The sequence below is a fragment of the Camelus ferus genome, chromosome 20 (assembly GCF_009834535.1).
Source record: "Camelus ferus isolate YT-003-E chromosome 20, BCGSAC_Cfer_1.0, whole genome shotgun sequence".
Lineage (NCBI taxonomy): Eukaryota > Metazoa > Chordata > Mammalia > Artiodactyla > Camelidae > Camelus > Camelus ferus.
The window spans coordinates 19,320,625-19,347,130 of record NC_045715.1 but is presented as its reverse complement, the minus strand read 5'-3'; the positions used below and the strand labels follow the sequence as shown (position 1 = coordinate 19,347,130).

Genomic DNA, 26,506 nt, shown 5'->3' with positions numbered 1-26,506 from the left:
AAATTTAACATGAAAAATCAACCACCCAATCTGAATGAAGTAGTTATGCAAGAAAATTTACATCCAAAAACAAATCTTTTAAATATAGGAAAACATGTCATAGCTGAACTCTTTCAGTTTATACTTCAGGAAACTGACATGAAAATATTTAAGTTTTTGCTCAATTCTAAATTATTAAGATGGATTTGAATAAAACCAGCCTTCTTATTCCCCCATGGGGATGATATAATTATTCAACTATAATAATATACTTAGATCCGGACGAGGCTATCTTGATTCTCATAGTGCTAGGTTTTCTCTGCCTCCTCTTTCTGCTATGGCTACCTCAACACTTTTACTCTTCTGATTATTCAATAATGCCTTGCAGCAGTGATTCTAAAAAAAACAAAAACAAAAACAAAAAAACCACCATCTGATTCCTAGGCACGATGCCACATCTATTCTATCAGACACTGGCAGATAAGAACCAATAACTCCATTTTAACTGCCTCTTCAGCTGATAGTCATGCAAGTCAAAGTATGAAAAGCATTCTTTGGAGTTTCTGAAACACAGTCACTTCTCCTCACCATATGGTATTTAATCCTCACCATGGCCCAAGGACATAGTTACTGTCATCTTTATTATACCAAGCAGGAAATTCAGTTTCAGAAAGGTTAGGTTACTTGTTTAAGGCAATTGCCTTTATTTTGTAGTGTCATGAAAAGAAACTAACTCACCTGGTGTCACATTCTTTAATTATTCCTGCCCCAAGTTACTGTACCCAGTCTTCTATCCCTGGATGCTTAATTGTGCACAGTGTGTAATTGTTTTATCATTTCTCAAAACTCTTTCTAACTTCCCTGCTATAGGTTAAACAAGTGGAAGACAATGGAATTAATTAACAACAGCTATCCTGAAGAGTTTATTCTACTAGGCTTTGCTGACCGTCCTTGGCTAGAGGTTCCTCTATTCATTATTCTTCTTATAACATACCCCATGGCCATGATGGGGAACATAGCCATCATTCTGGTGTCCAAGTTAGACCCCCGATTGCACAGTCCCATGTATTTCTTCCTCACCAACCTCTCCTTTTTGGACATGTGCTACACCACAAGCATCGTCCCTCAAATGCTATTTAACCTGGGAAGTTCTAAGAAGACAATCAGCTATATGTGGTGTGCAGTTCAGCTCTACTTCTTCCACATAATGGGGGGCACTGAATGTCTGCTTTTGGCTCTGATGTCTTTCGATCGCTACATGGCCATCTGCAAGCCTCTACACTACACCCTCGTCATGAATCAACATGCCTGTATCCTATTAGCGTCCACTGTGTGGCTGAGTGGAATGACCTATGCTGTCTCAGAGGCCACTGTTACATTACAGTTACCACTGTGTGGTCAAAACACACTGGATCACTTGGTATGTGAGATTCCTGTTCTGATAAAGACTGCTTGTGGTAAAAAGGGTGCCAATGAGCTCACACTCTCTGTGGTATGCATTTTTATGTTAGCTGTGCCACTATGCTTAATTCTTGCTTCCTATGCTTGTATTGGATATGCTGTATTTAAGATTAAATCTTCAGAGGGAAGAAAAAAAGCCTTTGGGACATGTTCCTCCCATCTCATTGTTGTTTTCTTATTTTATGGCCCAGCAATTAGCATGTACCTTCAGCCCCCCTCTTCCATCTCAAGGGATCAGCCCAAGTTCATGGCTCTCTTCTATGGAGTGGTGACCCCTACACTCAACCCGTTCATCTATACTCTAAGGAATAAGGATGTAAAGGGGGCACTGGGCAGCCTGGTGAGGAGCATTTTCACTTCCAAGTGATAGTTGGCAGACATCAGATAAATTATTTTACAATTAGAGTAGGTATATGAGGGTTTACCTGACAACTCATTCCTGTCTCATATTCCCCAGATCATGTTAGATGTTCTTGCAAAATATGTTGTTTCTCATATTCTTTGTGGTGTTAGGCAAGGGTGATACTTGGCTAAAACACACCAGTAAGGTCACTCTGTGGAAATATATTAAAAATAGTTATATTCTGGTGGCTACATACTGAAAACATAGTTGTGTTAAGTGGTAAGAAAAAAAATATATATATATATATACATAAATTATAATATAAACTCATTAGTTCAAGCTAATCATCATGGCAACCATTCATCAGTGGACTTCCTATGAGAATATCACCTAAGAAACATTTCATCACTCTCTGCGAGATTGGCCACTTCTAGTGGACAGCTTGGTGCCACTGTGCATTCAGTGTGAGTCACTCTTGCACCTTGGACCAACCATGAGTCTCATGAGTTTATCAACCTCTATATATCTAGATGCTACTGCTTCCTTAAAAACACATTTTTATTGTACAACACAGGAAATATAGCCAATATTTTATAATAATTATAAATGGAGTATAACCTTGAAAACTGTGAATCACTATGTTGTACACCTGTAACTTATATAATATTGTACATCAACTACATCTCAACTTTAAAAATTCAAATAAAACCACATTGTTACTCTTGTTTAACAAACGTGCTGTGTTTTGTATCTTTAACTAAATAATGTGGCATTAAATATTAACATGAATAAAATGTATGGACAAAATGTGTAGTTAAGTTTCTTAATGTTCCTTTTAAATATCATAAGCATGAGACTTCTGAATCCGTGAGAGACTATTAAGGCAGGACCTCCATGTCCAATGGGAGGTAGGATATCTGGAAGGAGGCATATTTTAAAAAACAGAAGAATCACAGAGGCATGGTTTAGTTGACTAGGCTCAGGACTTCAGCAGGAAGGCTGCCCATGAACCTCTGGGAGAACTTCACCCCCAAATCTCCACCAGGTCTCTGGGCACCCCCAATGCCCCAAATGCTAAACCCACACCTCCCCCAGTGGCTCAGCTGGCTCCTTCTATACTACTAAATATGGCAGTGAGAGCATATCTGATAAAGAAGGTGCCATCAGAGAAAAACAGACAAGGATCTACGGACAAGGGAGAAACCTCAAAATTGAGCTATAGTGCCCCCTTCTGTTAAACAAAAGAGAGGTTTCTAGCAGCCAGTCTGGGGAATTGGAAGAACCAGAGAAAGAACAGAAGCTTAAGAATTCAGCCCCAAGACGGAGAAGGGTGGTGCAGGTGTATCCATACAAAGGCTAAGAAAACCCCAGACAGAACTCACAAACAGTACACCTCATCAAAAGCCAACTAGTAAAGATCTGAGAAATTGTCTGTTACTTCAAAAGCAAAAGTAGCAATGCAAAACTGCAAGAAACATGAAGAATGAAGAAAACATGTCATCACCAAAAAACAGGAATAATCCTCCAACAACCTAGCTCAAAGGCAAGGAATTTAGCAATCTCGCTGATAAAGAATTCAAAACTATCTTGACACAACTCAGTGAGCTACAAGAAAACAAAAAGACAGTTCAACAAAATCAGAAGGAAAAAAATACATGAACAAAATTTCCCAAGCCTCAGAGAAGAAATATGTTAACCCCTTTGAAATGGAACAACTCAAGGATGCCCTCCAGCTGGGAGAAACCCTGAAAGCTCTCACGGAATTTGATGGCCTACTGACCTGGCCCTACACCCCTTTCAACCAGGAGACCGGGTGTGTCTAAAAACTTTAAAAACTGACAGCCCACAAGGTTAGCTCACTCCTTAGTGGAATGGACTCTACATGGTGATCCTACCACCCATTCTGCTCTGAAATGAGTGAACACGTTACACTTGAGTGAAGCTGGAGAGACAACCTGGGGCAATGGACTCTTTGACCACTCGAACAACCCTCTCTCTGATCTGAAGCTTCTCTTCCAGAAAACAACAAAAGTGTAACCAGGGATACTCAGGCCACAACAGTGAGCTTCAACTCCAGGGCACACTTTTGCCTCTGGGCAAAAGACCAAGGTGCCTTCATTTTTAGGAAAATTTGACATAGGAACATTATTCTCTTGCTAATATTTAGGTCATGTACCTTAAACTGCCTGGTGTCCTTTGTCTCCAAAAGGGTAGACAAATGGTGGTCACATCAGTTAGGGCTAAGGTCTGGTGACGTTCAAACTTATCTAGAGGTAGCTGGGAGAAGTTCTGGTCCACTACCCGGAGTTATGACAATGCCCAAAATCAGCAGGAAGTAGTTACGGAAGACAGACTTTTGCCCCTCAGTGCCCCTCAGGAATGAGGAGCAGGACAAAAGACAGGAGGGATTTGTCACCGGCAAAGCCCATTAACAATTCCCAGAAAATAAAAATAAAATATGGGTAATAAAGTCTAACCTTTTTTCTTCTTTGTTCTTATCCTAGTGTCACTTGCTCATAGGGTACCACTTGCAGAGACCTCATACCTGGCACTTCAGACCAGAGTTCCTAGGGCAAAACGGCGGCCCCAACATCAGAGCTTGGCAGACAGTGTGCAGAGACACTGCCCTGGGTACTGTGATCTGGACCTGTGAGCAGCACAACTGTGCCCGCCCAGTGAACAAGATTCCCAACAAAGCAGCTCTGCCCATAGCCTGTCTGAGAGATTCTCTAAAAGCAGGACCTCATGCTTCCCCATTCTTTGATCAAAGAATAAAACTTGCCTTTGCTTCTGAACCAATACCAGGCAGGAGGACCCTTGTTGAAGCCCGACTCCAAACGGTTGGTAACAATTAGTGATGTTGACCACTTTTCATATACCTGTTGGTCAATTGTATGTCTTTTTTAGAAAAATATCTCTTCAGACCCCCTGCCTGTTTTTTAAATTGGGTTATCTGGTTTTTTCACTGAAGTTGTATGAGTTCATCATATGTTTTGGATATTAACCCCCTATCAGATATTGGTTTGCAAATATTTTCTTTCACTTTAGAGGTTGCCTTTTCATTTTGAAAAGCATCCTTTGCTGTATGGCTACAAGTTTTGAACCTCACTTTTAAACTGCATTACCTATCTGGCAAAATGCTTCACTCATTCTGATATTTTTAATATGAATTTTAAGGTTTTAGTGATTTGACGTTCTTCAAATAATGTGATTTATATTTTGATTTTTCCTCTATCAAGAATCTTTAGGGGAGGAGGGTATAGCTCAGTGGTAAAGTGAGTGCCTAGTATGCACAAGGTCCTGGGTTCAATCCCCAGTACCTCCATTAAAAAACAAATAATAAAAACCTAATTACCTCCCAATTCCCCTCCAAAAAAATAAAAATAAAAATGTGAAATTTTAGAAAAGAATCTCTAAAGAAGCATAAATCAATTTCTTCAAAGCCTCTTTTGATTGATTATTGTATAGCCCTCATTTTCTTTTTTTTTCATTTTTCATATTCTTTTTCATTAAAGGTTATTATAAGATACTGAATATAGTTCCCTGTGCTATACAGAAGCAATTTGTTTTTTATATACTTTTATATATAGTGGTTAACACTTGCAAATCTCAGATTGCGAAATTTATCTCTTCCCACCCCTTTTCCCGTGGTAACCGTAAGATTGTTTACTATGTCTGTGAGTCTGTTTCTGTTTTGTAGATGAATTCATTAGTGTCCTCTTTCTTCTTTTTTTTTTTTTTCAGATTTCACATATGCATTATATGGTATTTTTCTTTCTCTTTCTGGCTTACTTCACTTAAAATGATGATCTCCAGGCCCATCCATGTTGCTGCAAATGGCATTATTTTATTCTATTTTATCACTGAGTAGTATTCCATTGTATAAATATACCACAATTTCTTTATCCAGTCAGCTGTCAATGGACATTTAGGTTGTTTCCATATCTTGGCTATTGTATATAGTGCTGCTATGAACATTGGGATGCATGTATGTTTTCAAATTAGATTTCCCTTCAGATATATGCCCAGGAGTGGGATTGCTGGATCATATGGTAAGTCTATTTTTAGTTTTTTGAGGAGCCTTCATAATGTTTTCCATAGTGCCTGCACCAATTTACAATCCCACCAATAGTACACAAGGGTTCCCTTTTCTCCACAGGAAAAACGGAACTTTAAAAATCACCATTTGGTGAACCAAAATAGCAATAATTGTTTCTGGGAAGAATTATTAAAGAATGTTTGATAATAAAACTAGTGGGTAATGGCTGCAGGCTCTCAGAGGGCCCAGCCTACCTGAGTGCCAGCCAACTCCAGTAGTCGCAAGTAGCTCAGTGGCTCCAGGAGGCTCCCATGGCTCGAGGAAGCTTCATTAGCTTCAAGATCCTAAAGGGATCCTGTGAATCCAGGCCCCCAACCAAACAGGGCACCAACCAACACCTATGGCATCAAGTTCCTGGCCAGCAATTATAGCCCTGGGCAACTCCCAAGTACCAGGCTCACAGCAGGCCAGCATACCCAGCCTTCTGACATATCCTTGCACTGGCCAGCTCCAAGGGCCCAAGCTAGCTCCTCTGGTCTCAGGCTTCAATGCCCATAAAACATGGCCTAGAGGTTAACTCATGATACTGGAGGGCTCCATTGCTAGATTGACTGCTGTTTAAGGCTTTTGATGCACCCTAGTGCCAGGCCACCCAAATACTCCAGCAGCAGTCCACCATGGACATCACCAGAAACAATATAATACTTTAAAAGTGTTTATTAATTCATAAACTCACGATATACTTTTTTTTTAGGTAGCCTATGTGAATTATGAAATACCAGTAAAAGATACTATATGTATTACAAGACATGGAAACACCCTAAGCATCAATCAAAAGGTGACTAAATGAAGAATATTTTATATATACAGTGAAATATCATTCAGCCTTGAAAAAAAGAAATCTTGCCCTTTGCAAAAATATGGATGGACTTTGAGGGCTATGCTAAGTGAAATAAATCAGAAAGAGAAAGACAAATACTGTATGTTCTCACTTTTATGTGAAATCAAAAAAGCCAAACAGAGAAATAGCAAGTAAAAGGGTGGTTGCTAGGGGCTGGAGTTGGGAGAAACAGAAAATGTTCATTGAAGAGTATACTCTCAGTTTTAAAATGAATAAATTCCTGGGATCTAATTTACACATGGTGACTACACATGGTATTACAACCAACACTGTATTATATACTTAAAATTTGCTGAGTAGATATTAAATATTCTCACTACAAAAAAAATTTGTAAGTGAGGGGATAGATGGGTTAACTGACAATTTTTGTGGAAATCATTTGCAACATATACGTGTATAAATCACTACATCGTACACCTTGAACTTCATATATGGTATGTCAATGATATTTCAAAGCTGGAGAAAAAATTGAAATATAAATAAATAAAACTAGTGGGTGAAAGTTAAAAGAATTCTACCTAATTACAACATTCTCCCCACAAAGTTCTTATGACCTACCAAGGGAAACTATAATTTTATAGCAGAGAAGCCTGGAAGGCACCATGTTATCTAACTGTTCCAAGTTAATATCACCAGTAATATAATAAATAAATACCAGGTTTTTTCTAATAAGATGCACTCAAGAGGAAACAATATCACTTCTGTGGGGTATTACTGTCAAAAATGAATATTCTAATTGTGCATAAAAACTAGGCAGAAACTAAATTGAAAGATATATTGAAACAGTAGCTTGTACTCTTCAAAAATATTAAGCTCATTAAAGGCAAAGAAAAACTGGAAAATGTTTCCAGATTATAGGTCAAGCAGAGATATAACACCTAAATCCAATTTGTGATCCTGGATTAAATAAATACTTCAGGAAATACTCTCAAGAGCACTTAGGAGTGGGTGTGCATTATACTCTATATTTCTGAAAAATATTTAAATGCATATTAATTTTATATTATTATAGACAGAATGACAAAGCAGCCATGGTAAAATATTACATTGTGAAGTCTGGTGAAGGTCTATGGTAAGTCTGTGCTATTTTTCTTTTCTGTTAGATTAATTGTTGCTGAATTGTGATTAGAATATGGTGGATTTGTACTTGACAATTTATTATGCCTGAAATCACTTGACATTGTTCTAGCATGTGAAAACCAGTGACCTTCCAGCCCCACATTTGTAAAACAGATACAATATGTGTAGCTGAGGCCAATAAAAGACCAGAGAATAAGTGTATCTGGGCTGGAAGCCGGAGCTAGTATCTGTGATTATCTGATGACATATTTGTGCCAATCATCCTGCACTGCTGAGATGCACTGAGACGAGATAATTGAGAGTGTTCAGGGAAAATACTGCACAGGAATAGATATGAAATGAAGTGGACAGATACTGGGAGACATCTGACTGGATGGGGAGTAGAAATTTACTGGGATAAAGAAGAAGCTGATGATTCAGGGCATTTAGTCTCCATTCTTAGCTGGGAAAAGACTGACTTCGTTGTTAGTTCTTCACTAAAATTGCCTGTGACCCAAATTCCTGTGTGCTGTGTTGATGTGAACTGACTTAATGTTGTTTGAAGTTTAGGATTGGCAATGGTAGGATCTCAATTTCTAGCTTACCTTGGGTGTTGCTAGCCATAACAAGGGAACTTGAGTAAAAATCTATTGTCATTATCTGATTTATCACATACAAGCTGTTTAAGCTTAGGCAAGTCACGTTTCGTCTTCCCTTCAGTATACTCATCTACAGTGAAAATAAAAACATGCCTATCATCCTGCCTGTGACAAAATCGCATAATGTTCATGTAAGTAGTTTGAAAAGTAAAAAATAATAAATAAATAAATAAATAAATAAATAAATAAATAAATAAATAAATAAATAAATGTATATATGTATGTATGTATCTGTGTTAACCTTTGGGGGAATTTTTGAAACTGATCTTTATTTTAGATTACAAATTAAATAGAACATTATGATGATGTGACCAGGATTCAAAATCATATACACGAAAATTATGCATTCCAAGAAAAATAGTATTCATGTATTAAAAGATATTTACATGTTTTGCAAGCAGGAAAGGAAGAAAAGAGATGAGAAGTTTCAATGTTTTTTTGAAGTTAGATAGTGAGAGATTAGGGTACTACATGAAGTGTCCCAAACAGTAAGATTTCCATAAGTACGAGATGTTTCAAATAATTAAGCTATGTCTTTAAAGTCTTTAAAAGTCTTTTTGCTCAATGATGGTTCACTCTAGGTGGCCCCAATTATTTGCTAAGAGTTCTTTTATATATATGATTCTTGGTTTTGCATTTCTTGAAAAGTAGATTAAGGACAAATGAATATACTCCATATTATATGCCAAGTTGGAGATAAAGAATCACAGACACACAAAGGAGAAGAAGACATCAGAATCAATGTAACTGCAAGCCACACAGGAAACTGAGGGGAAGTTTGAGATGTGTTTTCCATTTAACAATTTATTAAATAAGATTTGAATCAATCATATTTAAATTTTAAAGACCACAAAAACTACCACGACATTTGGGTTACCATACAATACTCAGGTATTGACAAGATTTTACTTTATATTGAATTGTCCTTTAGCCTTATTCCACTTTAGGTCAATATGCCCAGTTTAAAGTGTTACACACATACTACACTTATTTCAAGTGGAGATGGTGGCAACAATATAGATAACCAATCTATTACTTTTATAGAAAATTCATTTATTTGGAAAATATATGTTGATTTTCATAATATACTTTCAAACCAAAAATATTCAAATCATATCAAGCTTAAAAAGGAAAAAACTAACACTTCATACAGCTTTTATCACGAAAGTTTTCCAATATATTTTCATATAATTCTTTCAAATGCCCGTCAGATTTATCAACTCATTTTTCAGACTCTAGTACTAAGTCTGCATCAGACACTCCTTATTGCTTCTTAGGTTAAGCAGGTGCTCCAAGCACTTAACTTCACCTAACAATATCTAGCCTATGATGACTTTATAAGCTGTTGGCACATCTTTACAAGATAATTCTACCTCCTTTACACTTTTCACTACCTTGTAAAAACAAAAGTATGAGATACTTACTTCTGCTGCATCACTTCAGGGTCTTTACTGCTATGATTCATAAAACTTGTTTTCTTACTATTGATAATGGTATAATAAAGAATATAGCTCAAAATTCCTCTCAATATTAACTGGTATTTGAAAAGAATAAAGTGTTGAAGAAAAGATTTAGTTTTTCACAGTCTTAAGTTAGATCAAATACAAAAGACAAATTTTGTGATAAATTCTGCCCAAAAAGCAAGAAATTAAATGACTATCCTAGGGTTTTTAAATTAGGGAATACCATTTTCCATAGGAATTACACCTGAATATTATCAATTTTTATAATTTCTGTGCTTCATTTTCAATTAAGAAAAGGATACTTTTGTGGGGGGGTTGTTTTTTTTTAATTGAGTTATAGTCAGTTTACAATGTTGTGTCAATTTCCAGTGTAGAGCACAATTTTTCAGTCATAAGTGAATATACATATATTCATTTTCACATTCTTTTCCACCATGAGCTACCACAAACTCTGTGATCTCCTAAGAGCACATAATCAATAAGTGCTGATAGAGGGAGTGAATCAAAGAGTGGTTGATGAATGAATGGTGGATGAATGGGTGGTGGATAAACCACTGGTGAAGAGATGCTCCATTATACGGTTAATGTCACAAGTATAGGGGCTCACTCTTGCCCCATTAATCTCTTTACTGCCCCTCTTACATCTCTATTTCTGAGGGTGTAGATTAGAGGGTTGCGGCTAGGTGTGACAACAGTATAAAACAGGGCAATGAACTTGCCTTGATCTTGAGACTTTCCTGATGATGGTAGGAGATAAATGCACATGGCTGGAATGAAAAAGAGGGATACAACCATAAGATGGGCTCCACATGTGCCAAAGACTTTCTGAAGTCCAGTTGTTGACTGCATCCTCAGTACAGCCTGGGCAATGGCACCATAGAAACTAAGAATGAGGATGAGAGGTATGAGAACAAAAATGGAGCTCATGACCATGAGGGTCAGCTCATTGGCACGGGTATCAACGCATGACAGTCGCAGCAGTGCTGGAACTTCACAGAAGAAATGGTCCACTTGGCGATGTCCACACAGGGGTACCCAGAAGGTAAAGATGGAATGAAGTGCTGAGTTGGTAAAGCCACTCACCCAAGAAGCCGCAGCCAACATATGGCAGAAACGAGGGTGCATGAGGACAGTGTAATGCAAGGGTCTACATACAGCTGCATAACGGTCATAGGACATCACCACCAGTAGCACACATTCTGTGGTTCCCAATGCAAGGACAAAATAAAGTTGAACCATGCAACCTTTGTAAGAGATGGTTTTCTCTGAGCCCCAGAGGTTGACAAGCAACTGAGGGATGGAGCTGGTGGTGTAGCAGAGATCCAGAAAGGAGAGGTTTGAGAGGAAGAAATACATGGGTGTGTGGAGATGGAAGTCTAGGTATGACAAGATAATGATGAACAGGTTGCCTACCAGTGTCATCAAGTAGAACATCAGGATAACCACAAAGAGAACTACTTCCAGATGAGGCCAATTAGAAAAACCCAGTAAAACAAAGTAGCCTTCAGAACTTGCATTGATTTTTTCCATCATCATTCATTTCTTGTTACCCGAGTAAAGAATCCATACACTCAAAAATGTAAGGAAATTCTCCAAAAACTATAGGGACACAAGAAAAAGAAACAGAAGCCAGTTTGAAGGTCCTACCACTGTTCAATTCTAGGATAATGTGGGCATTAAGAGAAACTATAATACTGATAAATTAAAAGAAATAACAATCCACAAACTAGTTGATAACTAAAAAAGAATAAATAAATAATGGAGAGGAGAAAGCTATTCCTGTTAACAGGATCCTTCTAATTAATTAAATATAGAAGGAATGGTAAAATTAGAAAAACATTAATGAACACTAAAACTAATGAATGAAAATATGATTAGATATTTACATAATCTAAAATATCTCCCCATAAATTATTTGTTAATTACAAAATGAAAAGTATTAGACTTTACAAGAGAAAAACCTGGTGGACATCCACAGCAAAACAATCAATGCTAACATCACCAACATTGAGACAAACCAAAATCATGTGACTACTCATGATGCTCTAAACAGGAGATGATGTCATTTCAGTCATATTCCTCCCAAAATGCACAGTCTGACTTTTAGTGAAGAAACATGAGACAAGCTCACTTTGAGACAAATTGGGCAAAATAGCTGACAAGCACTCTTCAAAAATATCAAATTCAAAGAAGAATTTGAAATGAAAATAGATGATAGATAACAGATACATATATGATAGATAAATGATATAGATAGATAGATAGATAGATAGATAGATAGATAGATAGATAGATAGATAGAGAAAGAAATAAAAGAGAGGATGGATGATAGAATAAATCTTTTTAGACAGAATATATATTGTTGCCAAACTTGGTTAAAAGGTTACTAGTAGTTCTTTGTACAACTTTTGCAACTTTTCTGTAAATTTGGTATTTTACCAGATTAAAATCTTACAAAATATAAAGGTTTTTTTTTACATTTTTATTTCATCCATATATTTTCCCTGTAATAGAAATGTAACTTCTTAACTGTTGAGTTCTTCTCACTCTTCCAAGGGTGACATCTAGGAAAATAGTAACTTGAAAAATTCCAACATAACTAAAGAAGAAAATTTCCATGAAACAAATCATCTTTTTTTTTTTAACAAATAGTTTGTTTCCTTTTCAGCATTTCCATGCCATTTCCATTTATGTTATTATAGAAAACACAATAATTGTAATCTAAATCATCTCAGAAGTAATAAAATGATATGATGAACAATATCAAATTTATATATGATTTCAAAATGTTTACAGAGGGTGAAAAATATTGAGCTTCAATTAAATATTCTTATAGAAAAACTTTTTCTTCCTATTTAATTGCACTCACAGCTTATTATTTCCAAACTGAAAACTAAATAGAGATACCAAAAAAGAGGCACAGAAACACATGTACATCAACTTATGGACACTCATGTTACAAAGAAAGATGGAAATCTCACTTCACATGAATACATTTGTGAATAGATGGGGAAACAGTGATAGAATGCCACCTAAAGTACATATGAATATGACTGATTTGAAAAGTGAAATTTTAGTAAAAGGAAGGTATAAATTCATTGAGAAAGCAAGAAGCAAAAAAGGGTGTGAGGATGGAGGAAAATAGAGAGTAACCTAACTAAAGGAGCTTAAAGTAGAAAGTGTCATAAACGTACATCACAGGCTGAGAAACCTGAACACAAGGCCTGAAGAAGGTTTTTACACTAATTCTTTTTCTTTAGGACAGTAACTGAGACCATATTTAAATTCTTATCACAATTTATAATGTCTATGTATATTTGTATTTTCAAACTTAAAGAATTCTGAATATTTACTGAAACCATTAAATGACTTTATCATTTAATATACTGTGCCCAAAGAATCTTCTTACTTTTCTATTTTGTTTAAAAAATAAAGTGCATTTCATAAATAGTTACAATTCTTATGTGATTTTTTTTCTCTTGTGGATTTTCAGTCTTTCATAGGAAAGATTAACACCTCCTTTTGTTATGTAGTAATAGACACAAGGCACAGTAACCAACATCTAAGTATCCCTCCATCTCTCTGTGAATGCTTTCCTTCATTCAACATTGCCGCATCAATTCTGCTTCCCTCCTTCCACAGTCAGTTCTTCCTCTCACACTTTCTAATAAGCTATGGCGAAAGAAAGAAATCACAGCAGATTCATCTGTGATTACTTCTTTTGGGAACTCTTAATTGTTCACATTTTAAAAGTGCAACTCTTGAAAAAGATGTTAGCAGTAGACAACTGGTTGAGTTTCAGCAGGAAAATTAGAAACAGTTTAGCCCTACACCTGTAAGACTGATTCAGGCCTTAAAATTCTTAATCAGTAACTAGTTACACTACCCTAGACTACTTTCTACAGCTCAAAAATCAGACAGGAAATCAGACAGTATATTGCCTAAAAGGAATTTTTTTGTAATTAAACCAATGTTTAATATAAAAAATTGGTAAGCTATGTAAGGAGAATAACTATGAAGACATAACTAGAATTCTAGAAGATATCTTGGACCAAGGGACAATATCCAAGCACTTCCACAAGGCAGAAGTTCAGATCTCACCAAAGAAGGTACACTTGAGCCCAGGGGGTGCTGAAGCAGTTCACCACAGCAGAATCAAAAATAGAAATGGTCAAATAGTAAATTATGAAGATTATTTCACTCAGAGGTCACTGCCATTTGAGGGATGATGAGAAAATTTCAAGATTTAAAAAAAAATTCCCGAGAATGGGAGATAGTATATCATGAGAAATATAAGCTCAAATGCTGTCAGGTTTTTCTTCTGATGCAGATATAATTCTCTTCATATACAGTTGCCTGAGTAACTAAGTACATTAATTAAAACAAAGCAGCAGCTGTGAGATATATGTATCTGTTGCATGACCCACCCTTCAGCATCCTTATAAAAATTAGAAAGGGATACAAGATAAGAGACAAAAACAACAGATGTAAGTAGAGAAAAGGTAGGAACTTCATGGTTAAACTTCTTCTTACCAGGGGAGAGGAAAATAAAGATCTCATCAAAGGATGTTTTCATGGGCTATGGAATGAAATATCTTCTTCTCATTTTTTAAACTAGACAGTATGGAGGAAATGGTGGACACGAGTCTCTTTTTCCCATCGACATTTTCTTATATTAGTCCTTCAACACATTTACCTAGTGCTCAAGTAGTACTCAAACAACTCCTTCCCCTTCTGTCCTTCCTGTGTCTGGCTACATTCCCTGTATTTGTCTACCCAACCTGTGCCCTCTTTATGTGTGGATGCATCTACTTGAAATCACCACCATAAATGGCTGCCTATACCATATATTCTAATTTACCACATCAAAATAGGAAAACAGAGTCTGGAAAGTACTATGATTATCATTGCTACACAAGAGAGAGTCTGGAGTCTACCAAAAGACTTGGTTTTAGCTGGAAGGAAGAACTCATTAGAGCACTGAGTGTGTCAGGGGATGGACCCCTTTTCCTAAAGCAAATGGAGCCTTTATGGAAACAGAAGAACACTCTGATTTGTTTTCCTTGACTGGGGCCACTGGGAGGGTAAATCCCAAAGTAGCAATTAATGCCCTTCAAGGAGTTGTCCTAGTTAGAACAGTTTCTGAGGAATACCTTCAACATGACTTCACACTGTTGTACTAGGATAACAATAACTCTATAGACCCACCATCACTGATAACCATGCTCTAAGCTGTGTTTATAGGGAAGGAAATGAGTGGTCCTGAAACTTCTTCCCCAATTCCTCATGATGCTAAGGGCCACATTTTAGAGATAACTTGTCAGAGGTAGTCTCATATGGCGGATATGAGAAGCATGAAACATCTTTTAAAATGGAGTACATAAAAGCGAAACTGTACATTTTTGCCTTAATTTGCATAATGTCTGCCTGATATTACTAAAATCAAGGCCAAGTTTAGCCCTGCAAAAGTATTGAAACTAATCTTTGAAAACCATTCAAACCTTAACTCAAAAGGTAACCACCTAAACTCTGAAAACTTAACAAAACTATTGAATATTTTCAAAACATTTTCATCAATAATTTCCTTTGGTGTCTTGTCAAAAGTTTTGCCGTAATACATTTTTAAAAATGAAATTACCTGTGATGCTGGTCTACACCAAATATGTGACTTACTGATGTTAAAAAAAGTATATCATGCATTTATAAATTAATGAATACTTTAAAATTTTTATTTCTAGTATCTTGGTATGGAAACTGTGTATTATAATACGATTACATTTTTAAAATTCTACTTTTAAGAGAGCAATTGGATATTTCCTTCTATTTAACAGGAGTACCAGAAAATAGTATCTTAGTGGTGTTGATTGTTGTGAGAACTCAATAAGAAAAACATATAAACATTTTCCACAGTGCTTAGTACATAATTATTCAATGCATGTTAGCTACTATTACTATTAGAGTGAATTTTAATTTGAACTGATATTTTAACAAACGATTCTATTTCTTTGTAATTCTTTATTTAGACATTTAAAATATTATACATAGAACACCTATATTCTCACAACTCTGATGTTAAAAAGTGTTAATCTGTGCTATGAGAAAACTAGCATAAGATGAAGCACAAGGAAGGCAGATTTGGGGAGTTAACACCAAGATTTGGGGCCAGGGAGGAAAAGAGTTGAGGGGAAGCTGGGATCACAGGAGATCAGCCCCTCTGAGTTTGCAAGTCCAAAAATATTGGGGATTGAGGGTCAAAGCCTCTGTTTTTAAATTTTCCCCATAGAAATCTCAATCCCCCTGAAACCTCCCCTTGCTCCCTTTCTAGAGAGGATGTGGGGGTACCAAGGATACAGAAAAGTTGACATCCCAGTATATATACTGGAGTCTGGTATATATGCTTTTGGGTATATATTCAAAGGAACTGAAAGCAGAATATCAATGAGATACATGCACCCTTATGTTCATTGCAGCATTGTTAACAATAGTCAAGACATGTAAACACCCTAAGTTGATCAAAAGATGAAGTGATAAAGAAGATTTTATATATTTTAATAATATATGTATATATAAAATGAAATTCAGCCATGAGAAAGAAAGAAATCATGTCTTTTGCAACAACAGGGATGGACCTTGAGAGTACTATGCTAACTTAAATAAGTCAGAAAAAGAAAGGCAAATACTTTATGTTTTCACTTATGTGTGGAATCAAAAAAGCCAAACTCAGAGAAATAACGATGGTTGCCAGGGGCTAGGATTTGGAGAAATGGAAAATATTGGTCAAAGAGTACAAAATCCTCACCTTAAGATGAATAAATTCTGGGGACCTAATTTCCACATGGTGACTATATTGTATTATATACTTGAAAGTTGCTAAGGGAGTAGACGTTAAATATTCTCACTACAAAAAAAATTACACTAAGTAAGGGGTTAGATGGGTAAACTAAGCATTTTTGTGGTAAGCATTTGCAATATATACATGTATAAATCATCACATTGTACATCTTGAACTTACATACGCTGTATGTCAATGATATCTCAATAAAGCTGGAGAAAAAAGAAAAATGTAAATAAATAAAACTAGTGGGTGAAAGTTAAAAGAAAACAGAATTCTACTTAATTTAAATATTCTCCCCACAAGGTACTTATGAACTACTATGTTTACTATAAACATAGTAACTTTATAGTAGAGAAGCCTAGCAGACAGCATGTTAACTAAGTGTTCAGAGTTAATATCACTGTAATAGAATATCACCAATAACAGAATAAATAAAAACCAAGTATCTTCTAATAGAATGCGCTCAGGAAGACACAGTATCACTTCTGTGGTATAACTGTCAAAAATGAATATTCCCATTATGCATAAAGACCAGGCAAACCTTAATTGAAAGATATTATAACTAAAAAATGGCATGTACTCTTCAAAAACGTTAAGCTCACTGAAAACAAAGACAGAGAAATGTTTCCCGATTAAGACACACTAAAAGACATAACACATAAATATAATCTGTGATTGTGAAGTAGATCTTTTCTTTAGGAAATACTCTCAGGAGCACTTAAGGGTGGGTGTGCATTATACTCCGTAAAATTTCAGAAAAATACTTTAAATATGTGTTAATATTATATTGTTATAGACAGAATGACAAACCATCCATAGTAAAATACTAACATTGTGAAATCAGGTGAAGGTCTACAGTATGTCTCTGTGGTATTTTCTTTCTATAAATTTTATTACTTTAATTGTTGAATTACTGTTGGCATATGGTGGACTTGTAATTGAAAATGTATTATGCTTGAAATCACTTGACATTGTCATAGCATATGAGAACCAGTGACCTTCCATCCCCTCATCTGTAAAACAGAGATAACAATATAAGAAGCTGAGGCCAGAAAAAGAGCAGAGAATGAGTGTATCTGGGAAGCCAAAGTCAGTGTCTATTGTTGTATATTTTAGATTCCACATATAAATGATATTATACAGTATTTGTCTTTCTCTGTCCGACTTATTTCACTCAGCATAATGCCAAGTCAAATCACATTGCTGCAAAAGGCAAAGATTCATTCTTTCTTATGGCTGAGTAGTATTCCATTGTGTGTGTGTGTATACACATCACATCTTCTTTCTCCATTCATCTGCTGTTGGGCAGCTTAGGCTACTTCCATATCTTGGCAATTATAAATAATGCTGCTCTGAACATTGAGGTACATGTATCTTTTTAATTTAGTATTTTTGTTTTTTTCAGATCTAAACCCAGGAATGGAATTGCTGGGTCATATGGCAGTTCTAGTTTTAATTTTTTCAGAAACATCCATCCTGTTTTCCACAGTGGCTGCACCAGTTTAAATCATTCCCACCAACAATGTATCAGGGTTCTCTTTTCTCCACATCCTCACCAATATTTGCTATTTGTGTTCTTTTTGATGATAGCCATTCTGACAGGTGTGAGATGATACCTCATTGTGGTTTGTGATAAAATTGCATAAAGTTCACGAAACTGGTTTGAAAAGTACAACACAATAAATACAATAATTTCTGTGTTAATCCTTGGGGGAATTCTACCAACTGACCCTTGTTTTAGATTACAAATTAAATAGAACATCCTGGTAATGTGGATAGGATTCAATATCATATGTGTTATAATTATAGCATTCTAAGAAAAGTAGTTTATATACATAAAAAGATACTTTTATGTTTTTCAAGTTGAAAAGGAAAAGAGGTGAGAAATTTTTAAAGTTAGATAGTGAGAGACTAGGGTTCTACATGAGATGTCCCAAACAGTAAAATTTTCGGAAGTGCAAGATGGTTCGAAGAACTAAGCTATGTTTTTGTTCTTGAAAGTTATTTTAGCTCCATGATGCTTCACTCTATGTAGCCCCAATTATTTACTGAAAGTTCTTTTATATACATGATTCTTGGTTTCTTGGACAGTAGGTTAATGACAAATGAATATTATTGTTTATGTCAAGTTGTACATAAAGAAAGAATCACAGACACACAAAGGAGAAGATGAAGATACCATAATCAATGTAATTGCAAGCCACACAGGAAACTGAGGGGAAGTTTTAGGAAGTGTTTTCCATTTTAACACTTTAGGAAATAGCATTGAATCAATCATGTCTAAACTTTAAAGGCCCCAAAAACTACAACTGACATTTGAGTTACCATACAAAACTCAGGCTTTTGCCAAGATTTTACTTTATATTAAATTATCCTTGAGCCTTACTCTACTTTAGCCCAATATGGTGTCAGTTTAAAGTGTTAATACATAATACACTTATTTCAGTTGGAGATGGTAGCAATAATATAGGCAACAAAACTATTATTTTATTTAAAACACATGTCTTTATTTGGAAAATATATAAGTTGATTTTCATAATGTACATACCAACCACAAATATTCAAATCAAATCAAGCTTAAAAAGAAAAAAATCTAACATTTTGCATACAGATTTTAAAACAAAATTTTCCCAATACATTTTCATGTAATTCTTTCAACTACCCATCAGATTTATCAAGTCATTTTGCAAAGCCTAGTACTCACTCGCCTCAGATATTCTGTACTGCTTCTTGGGTTATACAGGTGTTCCAAGTCCTCACTTCACATAACAATACCTAGCGTATAATGATTGTTACTTTAAAGCTGTATAGCACAGCTTTACAAGATATTTCCACCTCCTTTACACTTCTCACTGCCTTGAAAAATAAGAAATATGAAATGCTTACATTTGCTGCATTATTTCAGAGGCCTTGTTGCTATGATTCATAAAACTTGTTCTCTCAATGTTAATAATGGTATAATAAAGAATATAGATCAAAATTCCTCTCAAACATAACTACTTTCAAAAGAGAATAACAGTGTTGGAGAAAGGACTTAAGGTATTTCCCTATGTCTTTAATTAAGCCAAAGAAGACAAATTTAATGATGAATTTGGCCTAGAAGGCGAGAAATTAAAAGATATATTCTAGGTTTCTTAAAATTAAGAATATCATCTCTCCATAGGAATTATAACCTGCTCTTTTAGCCATTCTTAAAACAATTTCATGTCTCATTTTCAATTAAGAAAAGGATACTCTTTTAATTCAGTTTATGCACTGAAAAAATTTAACATTGATGTTTGCTCTTGATTTCACATAGCTGTTGTCTCCACTAGTGAGTGATTGGTATTCAGGCAGACTGTTTAATTCACATTTGCTACCACGAACTCTGTGACCTTCTGAGAGCACAAGATCAATAAGTGCTGATAGAGGGAGTGAATCAAAGAGTGGTTGATGAATGAATGGTGGAGGAACCATTGATGAAGAGAGTCTCCATTATATGGTTAATGTCTCAAGTATACAGGCTCACTCTCACCCCACTAGTCTCTTTACTGCCCCTCTTACATCTCTATTTCTGAGGGTGTAGATTAGAGGGTTGAGGCTAGGTGTGACAACAGTATAAAACAGGGCAATGAACTTGCCTTGATCTTGAGACTTTCCTGATGATGGTAGGAGATAAATGCACATGGCTGGAATGAAAAAGAGGGATACAACCATAAGATGGGCTCCACATGTGCCAAAGACTTTCTGAAGTCCAGTTGTTGACTGAATCCTCAGTACAGCCCGGGCAATGGCACCATAGGAGCTGAGAATGAGGATGAGAGGTATGAGAACAAAAATGGAGCTCATGACCATGAGGGTCAGCTCATTGGCACGGGTATCAACACATGATAATTGCAGCAGTGCTGGAACTTCACAGAGGAAATGATCCACTTGGTGATGTCCACACAGGGGTACCCAGAAGGTAAAGATGGAATGAAGTGCCGAGTTGGTAAAACCATTCACCCAACAAGCTACAGCCAACATATGGCAGAAACGAGGGTGCATGAGGACAGTGTAATGCAAGGGTCTACATACAGCTGCATAACGGTCATAGGACATCACCACCAGTAGCACACATTCTGTGGTTCCCAATGCAAGGGAAAAGTAAAGTTGAACCATGCAACCAGTGTAAGAGATGGTTTTGTCTGGGCCCCAGAGGTTAATTAGCAACTGAGGGATAAAGCTGGTAGAGTAGCAGAGATCCAGAAAAGAGAGGTTTGAGAGGAAGAAGTACATGGGAGTGTGGAGATGGGAGTCCAGTCGTGACAAGATAATGATGAACAGGTTGCCTATCAATGTCATCAGGTAGAACATCAAGACAACCACAAAGAGAACTAACTCGAGATGAGGCCAATTAGAAAAACCCAGTAAAACAAAGTAGCCTTCAGAACTTGCATTGTTTTTGTCCATTGTCATTCATTTCTTGTTACCTGAGGGAAGAACCACATACACTCAGAAAAAAAAAAAAAAAAGGAAATTCAAGGACAAAGCAATCTTGAGAAAAAGAACAAAGGTGTAGGTACAACTCTCCCAGACTTCAAACTATACTACAAAGCTGCAGTAATCAAAACAGCATAGTATTGGCACAGAAACAGACACCTAGATCAATGGAACAGAATAGAGAACCTAGAAATAAACCCATGCACCTATAGTCAATTAATTTACAACAAAGGAGGCAAGAATATACGATGGAGAAAAGACAGCCTCTTCAATAAGTGGTGCTGGGAATACTGCACAGCTACATGTAAAACAATGAGATTAGAACATTTAATCACACCATATACAAAAATAAACTCAAAATGGGTTAAAGACCTAAATGCAACAAAAGAAATCATAAAACTCCTAGAATACAATGTGGGCAGAACACTCTTTGACATATCTAATGGAAATATTTTCTTAGATCAGTTTCCTAAGGCAAAAGAAATAAAAGTAAAAATAAGCAAATGGAATGCCAGATACTTAAAAGCTTTTGCACAGCAAAGGAAACCACAGACAAAATGAAAAGACAGCCTACAGAACAGGAGAAAATATTCACAAATGATGTGACCCACAAGGGGTTAATATCCAAAATATACAAACAGCTCATACAACTCCACATTAAAAAAATAAAACAACCCAATCGAAAAATGAGTAGAAGACCTAATGAGACATTTTTCCAAAGATATACAGATGGCTAACAAGCACATAAAAAGATGCTCAACATCACTAATTATTAGAGAAATGCAAATGAAATCAACAATGAGATATCACATTATATCTGTCACAATGTCATCAAAAAGTCTACAAATAACAAAAGTTAGAGAGGATGTAGAGAAAAGGGAACTCTTGTACTGTTAATGGGAATTAAATTGTTGCAACCACTGTGGAAAATAATATGGAGGTGCCTCAAAAAACTAGAAATAGAACTACCATACAATCCAGCAATTCTACTCCAGGATATATATCTGGAAAAAATGAAAACAAATGCACCTCAGTGTTCATAAAAGTACTACTACTTACAATAGCCAAGACATGGGAACAACCCAAGTGCCCATCAATAAATGATTGGATTAAGATGTGGTGTAGATATACAATAGAATATTACCCAGTCATAAAAAAGAACAAAATACTGCCATTTGCAGATGGCCCTAGAGAATATTATACCTAGAGAAATAAGTCAAACAGAGAAAGACAAGTACTGTATATTACTCATGTGAAATCTAAAAATTAATACAAATTAATGTATTGCAAAAAAGAAACAGACTCACAAATATAGAAAACAAATTTGTGGTTACCAAAGAGGAAAGTGAAGGGAGGAGGGACAAATTAGGGGTATGAGATTAACAGATAAAAACTACTATGTATAAAATAGATTAGCAGCAAGGATTTACTTGGTAGCCACTGGGAATTATAGTCATTATCTTAAGTAACCTATAATGGAGTATAGTCTTCAAAAATAATGGATCACTATGCTGTACACCTGAAACAAACATAATATTGTAAGTCAACTATACTTCAATAAAGAAGAAAGAAATTCTCCAAGAACCATAGGGGCACATGAGAAAGAAACAGAAGCCATTTTGAAGGCCCTACTACTGTTCAATTCTAAGACAATTTGGGCATTAAGAGAAACTATGATACTAGTGAACTGAAAGAAATAAGAATCCACACTCATTCTGATAAATTTAAAAAGAATACATAAATAAATAAATAATGAAGAGAAAGCTACTCCTTTCAACAGGATCCTAATTAATAAATATAGAAGAAATAGTGGAGTTAGAAAAACATAAATAGATGCTAAAAACTAATGACTGAAAATATGATGAGAAATAGGATATTTACATAGTTTAAAATATCTCCCCTCAAATTATTTGCTAACTACAAAATGAAAAGTAGTACACTTTACAATAGAAAAACGTGTTGGACATCATCATAACCAAGTAATCAATGTTAACATCATCCGTATTAAGACAAACCAACATCCTATGACTACTGACATGACGCTCTGAGCAGAACTAAATGTCACTTCGGTCATATTCATGCCAAAAATACACAGCTTGACTTTAAAAATGAGGCAAACTCTCACTGAGACAAGTTGGACAAAATAGCTGGCCTGCACTTTTCAAGAATATTGAATTCAATGACTACAAATTAAAAGCTGAGGAATTGGTACAGATTAAAGGAAGTCAAAAAGACATGATCTAAATGTGGGATTCTGGACTGGGGAAAAATAGCTGTTAACACTATTGAGACAGTTGGAGAAATATGAATATGAACCAGGGTTAGATAGTAATATTATATTCATATTAAATTTTCTTATTAACTATAAAGTGGTTGTGTAAAATAATGTCTCTGTTCTTAGAGGAAAAAAGCACAACTATTTAGCAGCAAAAGGACAGGATATTTCCAAATTAGTCTCAAATGGTCCAGAAAAAGATTGCATACATAGACAATACATAATGATAGATAGATCACAGACAGATACCTATACAGACGACTGATAGATAGCTAGATAGATACACAGAAACATAGATGATACATACATGAAGAGATAGGCACATAAGTAGTTGATAGATAATAGGATAAATATTTCAGTAAATACTTATTTACAGTAAATAGTAAACTATTGCTGAATTTGGTTTAAAAGGCTAATGGCAGTTCTTTGTACTACCTTTGCAACTTCTCTGTCAATTTGATATTTTATCAGATTAAAAATTTATAAAAAGTAAATATAAGGCTTTTTTTCACTTCTGTAGTTCATTCAAGTATCTTCCCTATTACAGAAAATAACTTCTTAACTCTTGAATTCTTCTCACTCACCCCACGGTGACATTTGAGTAAACAGTAACTTGAAAAGTTTCTAACATAGCTACAGAAGATTTCCGTGGAACAAATAATCTTTCAGCAAACAAATAGCTTTAGTTTTCTTTTGAGCATTTTCATGTCATTTCCATTTATGTGGTTATATAAAAATTTGCAATCCAAATAATTTTATGTATAGATAAAAAGATATGATGAAAAATATCAAATTTATTTATGATCACAAAGTATTTACATTGGATTAAAAATGAGCTCAAATTAAATATTCTTATAAAAAGAACCTTATCTTCTGATTTGTTTACTTACACTCACAGCTTATTTCTAAACTGAAAACTAAAACAAATAGGGACACAAAAAAAGAGACACACAGACACACACACAACAACTTACAGGTACTCACAATATGAACAAAGCTAAAAATCTTAGTTCACACGAATAGGTCTGTGAAATACATGGGCAGAACAGTGATAGAATGCATCCTAAATAACATGTGAACATAAATGATTTGAAAATAGAAATTTTTCAGGAAAAGGAATATATAAATTCACAGAGAAAGCAAAGAAGCAAAGAATGGTGTGAGGATGAAGGAAAATGGAGGGTAACGTGACTAGTGATGCTTAAACTTGAAAGTGTGTACATGTATATCACAGGCTGAGAAATCCAAACACAGGGCCTGAAGTAATCTTCTACATTATTTCTTTTTCTCTAAAACAATAACTGAGACAATATTTAAATTTTGAACATAATTTATAATATATATATATATTTATTTATTCTCCAACTTAGAGAATTCCAAGTATTTTCTGAAATTATCAAATAGCTGCTTGTCAGTTAATGTATTGTTCCTAGAGAATCTTGTTTCTTTTCTGTTAAAAAAATAAAGTGCGTTTCATAAATAAATTATAACTCTTAAGTGATTCTTTTCTTCTCTCATAGGTAAGATTAAGGCTGCCTTTTGTTGTATAGTTATTGTGACAAGGCACAGTAACCAGCATCTAAGTATCCTTCCCTCTCTATGAATGCTTTTGCTTCATTCAGTGTTGCCACATCACTTCTGCTTCCCTCCTTCCACAGCGAATTTTTCCTCACACACTTCCTAACAAGCTATAGCAAAAAAAAGAGACAGAGAGAAAGAGAGAGAGAGAGACAAAGAGAGAGAGAGAGAGGAAAGAAAAAAATAGAAAAGAAAAAGAAAAAAGAAAAAGAAATCACAGCAGATTCACCTGTGGTTACCTCTTGAGGTGGTCTCTTAATTGTTCATGTTTTATAAGTACAATTCTTGAAAAAGCTGTTAGCAGTAGATAAGTGGTTGAGTTTCAGCAGGAAAGTTAGAAACAGTTTTGCCCCAAGGCTGTAAAACTAATTCAGGACTTAAAACTCTGAATCATTAACTAAGTACACTAATCTAGACTAGTTTCTACAGCTCAGAAATCATACAGGATAATCAGACAGTACACTGAAAAAACGGGATTTGTTGCAATTAAACTAAAGTTTAATATAAATAATTATTAAGCTATGGAAGGAGAGTAACTATAAAAATATAACTAGAACTCTAAATGGTATCTTGGACCAAGGGACAGTATACAAGAAAGGGGCACTTCCTGCCCAAGGCTAGCATTCAGACCTCACCAAAGAAGCTGTGGTTGAGCCCACGGGACAGTGAAGAAGTATACCAAAAAACAGCAATGGTTAAGTAGTAAATTATAAAGATTATTTCACTCAGAGGTCACTGCCATTTGCGAGATGATGGGAAAATTCCAAGTTTTTTTTATATTTCCCTAGAATGGGAGATAGTACATCATGAGAAATATAAGCCCAAATGCTGTCATTTTTTCTTCTGATGCAGATGTAATTTTCTTCTTCCTCATACAGTTGCCTGAGTAACTAAGTACATTAATCAAAACAAAGCAGCAGCTGTGAGATATATTTATATCTTGCATGACCCACCCTTCAGCATTCTTATAAAAGTTAGAAAGGAATATGAGATGAGATTACAAAAACACACAGATGTAAGTAAAGGTAGGAACTTCGTGGTTAAATTTCTTCTTACCAGAGGAGAGGAAAATAAAGATCTCATCAAAGGATGTTTTCATGGATTATGGAATGAAATACCTTCTTCTCTTTTTTTAAACAAGACATTATGGAGGAAATGGTGGACACGACTCTCTTTTCCCATCGACCTATCACTGGCCAAGTTATTTTTTTCTTATATTAGTCCTTTAACACGTTTACTTAGTGCTCAAGTAGTACTCAAACAACTCCTTCCCCTTCTGTCCTTCCTGTGTCTGATCACATTTCCTGTATTTATCTACCCAACCTATGCCCTCTTTATGTGTGGACCCATCTGATCTCTGGTTTTCACCTCCTTGAAATCACCACCATAAATGGCTGCCTACACCATATATCTAATTTACTACATCAAAATAGTAAAGGCAAGCAGAGTCTGA

The 26,506-nt window shown here is 35.4% G+C and overlaps 4 protein-coding genes and 1 non-coding gene across 5 annotated transcripts in view; 2 read left to right on the top strand and 3 right to left on the bottom strand.

The window, feature by feature from the left end:
• The window catches only part of LOC106730566 (olfactory receptor 10C1-like), a 217,373-nt gene that overhangs the window by 145,081 nt on the left and 45,786 nt on the right, over positions 1–26,506 (bottom strand). The gene's annotated exons all lie outside the window — the stretch shown is intronic.
• On the top strand, positions 789–1,858 carry LOC102519206 (olfactory receptor 2B11). Its single transcript, XM_006192031.2, has one exon. It carries the CDS (start codon positions 869–871, stop codon positions 1,805–1,807), a length of 939 nt encoding a protein of 312 aa, XP_006192093.2. The 5' UTR covers positions 789–868; the 3' UTR covers positions 1,808–1,858.
• TRNAT-AGU lies at positions 5,037–5,108 on the top strand. The gene has a single exon. It is a non-coding gene; the product is annotated as a tRNA-Thr (tRNA).
• On the bottom strand, positions 10,362–11,444 carry LOC102522351 (olfactory receptor 2J3). The gene is given in 2 exon segments (XM_006192041.2): positions 10,362–11,428; positions 11,430–11,444. Coding segments are annotated over 2 exon segments (936 nt in total). The 3' UTR covers positions 10,362–10,507.
• Positions 19,251–21,275, bottom strand: LOC102518973 (olfactory receptor 2J3). The gene has a single exon (XM_006192030.2). The coding sequence runs from the start codon at positions 21,174–21,176 to the stop codon at positions 20,250–20,252; it is 927 nt and encodes a 308-aa protein (XP_006192092.1). The 5' UTR covers positions 21,177–21,275; the 3' UTR covers positions 19,251–20,249.

Excerpts from the sequence above, each read along its gene's own strand:
- LOC102519206 (XM_006192031.2), top strand. The coding sequence starts at position 869 with ATGGAATTAATTAACAACAGCTATCCTGAAGAGTTTATTCTACTAGGC.
- LOC102518973 (XM_006192030.2), bottom strand. The coding sequence starts at position 21,176 with ATGACAATGGACAAAAACAATGCAAGTTCTGAAGGCTACTTTGTTTTA.